This window comes from Ananas comosus, unplaced genomic scaffold, assembly GCF_001540865.1.
Source record: "Ananas comosus cultivar F153 unplaced genomic scaffold, ASM154086v1, whole genome shotgun sequence".
NCBI lineage: Eukaryota > Viridiplantae > Streptophyta > Magnoliopsida > Poales > Bromeliaceae > Ananas > Ananas comosus.
Genome location: NW_017890694.1, coordinates 32,808 through 37,153, shown reverse-complemented (window position 1 = coordinate 37,153; position 4,346 = coordinate 32,808). Strand labels below are relative to the sequence as shown.

Genomic DNA, 4,346 nt, shown 5'->3' with positions numbered 1-4,346 from the left:
ACCCTCCATGCTTAGTCTCATTAAAAAAAAAAAATTTCCAATCAAGACTTCTTTTTAAAAAAATTTCTAATCTAGCCTCTCTTAAATATATTAGAAAACAAAAGATGACTTAATAGCATATATATTAAGAGAGAGAAAACTTTTTTCTCTCTTTTTCCTCCCAACTTACTAATATTTAAAAATAATTAATTTTTATAATGATAATAATTAAAAATTAATTTTTAATAATAATAAATATTATTATTACTGAATGATAATTTTTAATTATTATTACTATTACTACTATTACAAGTATTTAATTTGATGTAGAAAATAAATTTGACCGTATTGACTTGTATAGTCAAATTCAATACTAGCAATAATAATAATAATAATAATAATAATAATATTTATTATTATTATTATTTTTATTATTCAGTAATATTAAATTTTAATTATTATTATCATTATAATAAAAATTAAATATTTTTAAATATTAGTAGGTTGGAAAGGAAGAGAGAGAAAATCTTTCATTTTCTAATTAACATATAAATGTTATAAGTCAATTTTTTTTTTTTAATCCATCAAAGAGAGTCTAAGGTAGACATTTTTTTGAAATGAAGGCTAGATTGGAATTTTTTTTCTTTTAATGAGGCTAGCCATGACATTAGTGACCTAATGAAAGAGAAAAACCGCGCCATTGAACCACCAACTATGTAACACTACCGGTAACATTTTACAAAATTGTGTCGCTAACAAACCTTGGAGTACTTTGAACACCCAATTCTTATTAGATACGGAACCATTCTTCCCCATTCCGGTTTCTTCTCAATACTATGCTTTCCATCTTCCATCTCAGATCGAAATCCCATCAAAATTTCCACAATTTCTATCTCCATTCGTCCTTTCATTTGTTCTAGCAAAAACACGCGCAAAAACACTACCCGCCCATGAAACCACCAATGTCCACTCCGACGAATAAGAAATCACGAAGTCACTCCCGACGCATCCCCGAACAAATGGACGGCCAAGATCGCGCTCACAAAAGTACCCCGATCCGTGTGCTTCAATCCCAACCAACCACAACTTTTCTAACTCTTTCCTTCTCTACCATTCCCATCCCTCACTATAAAAGGCAATCCAAATCCCCATTTCCCCTTGCACGATCCGAGAGAAAAGGAAAGAAAGAAAAAAAAAGGCCTGTCTAATTCTTCTTCACCATGTCGACCACCGAAGAAGCTGCGACCGCCGCCGAGCCCGTCTCCGGAGACTCAGCCGCCGCCGCGGCCGCTGCCGAGGCCGCTCCGGCGGAGCCCAACGCGGCGGAAGAGAAGCCGATGAAGGAGAAGAAGCCACGGACCAAGAAGCCGAGGCCGAAGCCGAAGCCAAAGAAATCTTCAACTCCTTCTCACCCTCCCTATTTCCAGGTTAAAAATCCGATCTTTTACTCGCTTAGTCCTTTGATTTCTCGAGTACCCAACTCCGATGCGTGCCGTGGTTCAAGTGTGGTTTTGGTATGGTTTGTTGTTTAGATGATCAAAGACGCGATCTTAGCGCTCGACGACAAGACCGGGTCGAGCACATACGCTATAGCGAAGCATATTGAAGAGAGGCACAGGGGAGTGCTCCCTCCCAACTACAAGAAGGTCCTTGCGGTCCAGCTCAAGAACTTTACTGCCAAAGGGAAGCTCGTCAAGGTCAGGGCCTCGTTCAAGTTAGCAGAAGCTGAAAAGGGCGAGGAGAATGCCGAGCAGATGACGAAAAAGCCTAGAAGGGCGGCGGCTGCTGCTGCTGGTGGTGGTGGTGGTGGTGGTGGTAGTAAGAGAAAAGCGGCGGCTTTGGCTACAGGCGGAGCCGAGAAGAGGGCGTCGCTGAGGCCGTCAAGGGCGGCGAAGAAGACAAAGAAGAAGGCGGCAGTGCTGAAGCCCAAGCCGAAGCCCAAGCAGCCCAAGTCCATCAAGTCCCGTGGCGGCAGTGCTGTGGCGAAGAAGGCGAAGAAGGTTGCTAGTGCTTGATGATTATGTGTGTTAGTAATTAAGTTATGGAGAGGAGAAGAGAGGGGTTTTGGTTGTGGAAGTGTTTCTGTGGTAGTCTTATGTGTATATTTTGCTTTTCTCTTTTCTTTTTCTTTTCTTTTTCATGCCTCTGCCTTGTATATATATGCGATAAATAAAATTTTGAATGTGTAGTGTCTGTGTAGCTATGGCTGGCCATGTGTTTCTATCGAACTTCAGCAATAGCCATTTCTACTTGCGGTGGCCGGTGGGTAGTGAACTGAAAAACCCACGAAATTAAACTAAATCGGTAATTTTGATTTGATTTTGTTTAGTTTTGCTCATAAGCAGTTTAATTTTAATTTGGGAACTCTTTAAATTTAAAATTTTGGTTTAGTTACAAATTAAAAAATTTAGAAAAAACTTAAAACATATATAAGTATTTTTTTTTTCTTTTAGCTTAATTATTTAAACATATAAACTTAAACTTTGTCTTTTCTTTTGGGGTTAAAACGGGAGTCATCCATCCTAAAATTTATAGTAACATGCTTAAATTTTTTAATCTTTTGAGCCTACACATCATATAGAATATTGTAGTCATGTTAAGATGTTTAATTTTATTATATTTTTATATATAAAATTATTTAAAATTCTTTAAGCACACTTATAAGTACCAGATGATATAAGATTTGTCTTGCTAATCTTAATTGCTTTTGTGGGGAACCACGCTCCAACTACAACGGTTGTTAGATAGAGAGTCGCTAATCTTAAGCAACTTTGTGGGAATTATGCTCCATCCACAATGGTTGTCAATTAGAAAGTCGCACTCTACTCGTTGTGTTATCCTAGCTCAGTCGAGTCATCCTACAGTTCTAGCTAGTGATTGGATTCGATACCATTTGTGGTATCCCATTTTTCAAATGGAGTCATCCATGCTAGAACTATTCTAATCCTAATACGCTTAAATCTTTTAACCTCTAAAGTCCTATTTGGCGCCATAAAAATCGCGCCACCTGGTGAACCAGGATATAGCTCAAGCATTGCCCTTGAGGCCACGAATAAGCGACATATGGTATGTCAAGAGTAGAGAAGAACACACTGAAAACCGAAAAGTAGTTAAGGCTTATGCGGTTGAGATCGGCTAGTAGTGGCCCACGAAATCAGGAATGTGTCCGATTATGAGAATAACTGAATAACAACGGGCGGGATTATAAATAGATAAGAGACGCTTGACAAGGGGGTCTTTTTTTCCTGTGAACAAGAAGACCAATTTCTATTTTCCTTACATTTTCTGCTTTCTAAGAGTAGTCTACATATAATCCTTTTACTTTTTCCGCATTTATTGTTTTTTCTAGGAGCAGTTTGTAGATTAGATTTTTCTTTGAGATTGTACGCTATAGCGGCACACCTTCTGTAAACATTTTTCAATTTTAAGCAGTATATAAGTATCTCGGCTTTTCAGCCAAACCAGAAAATACTATGCAGTTCCCTGACTTGGCTGATCCAGCCAAACCGAAATTACTGTGTGATATGAAACTCGATTGATTTGATTCCACATCAATCGAATCGCTTGATTCGATAGTGGGCGAAAACTTCGAGGACTATTAACGGTAGCCACTCTGCCTCCTAGCGCGCATCCTGAAGGAGAGTTTTGACCGAGTTAGCGGTTGAAGAAATCGGCTCGCATCAATTTTTAGCACGCCCAGTGGGACTCAATTTAGGTAAAAATCCATTTATTTTAGATTATGGCCGACGATAACGCCATGAATCTCCGCAATTGTGTTGTTCCTCGATCTTCAGGGAATGACCAAGCAAGCAGCAGCGAAAATGTAAATGAGCATCAGGTTGTACTGCCGGTTGGGATTGAAACTAGTGGACAATCGGCTCATCAAGAGTCGAGTTTAATGCAAGCGCTTGGACAAATGACTACAGTCTTGCAAGTTTAAGAACAAAATAGTCATCGAAGTACTGCTCGCCTAGACGCAGTATTGGCCGCTATCACGACTGTCACTGTCACGCCCCGAGCCGCTACCAATTTGGTCCGGTTCGGGCGCGTCGAACAGACGCCGGACGGACAGCACCTCCCCTGTCCGCCCAAGGCTAAACAACGCGATCGTATACAACAAGTGCCCAGGAAAACAACTTGAATACATACACAATCGAGCAACAAAAGCAAGAGCACAACTAGTGCTGAACAACCAAGAGCAAGCATCACAAGTAGAGCATATACAAGTGAATAAAAGAGAGATACTAAACTATTACATCCATTTAACTTTAATACAATTGATTAACTTTACATTTACATCTCCCAAAATATGATACAAGTTCACCTCCACATTTAGATACATATTCATCTCACATGCATAAGTACTC

At 39.2% G+C, this 4,346-nt stretch overlaps 1 protein-coding gene across 1 annotated transcript; it reads left to right on the top strand.

Annotated features, from left to right (window-relative positions):
- Positions 1-1,122: 1,122 nt before the first annotated feature.
- LOC109704108 (histone H1-like) lies at positions 1,123-2,178 on the top strand. Its single transcript, XM_020224841.1, has 2 exons — positions 1,123-1,406; positions 1,512-2,178. Exons 1-2 carry the CDS (start codon positions 1,200-1,202, stop codon positions 1,992-1,994), a joined length of 690 nt encoding a protein of 229 aa, XP_020080430.1. The 5' UTR covers positions 1,123-1,199; the 3' UTR covers positions 1,995-2,178.
- The last annotated feature ends 2,168 nt before the right edge of the window (positions 2,179-4,346 follow it).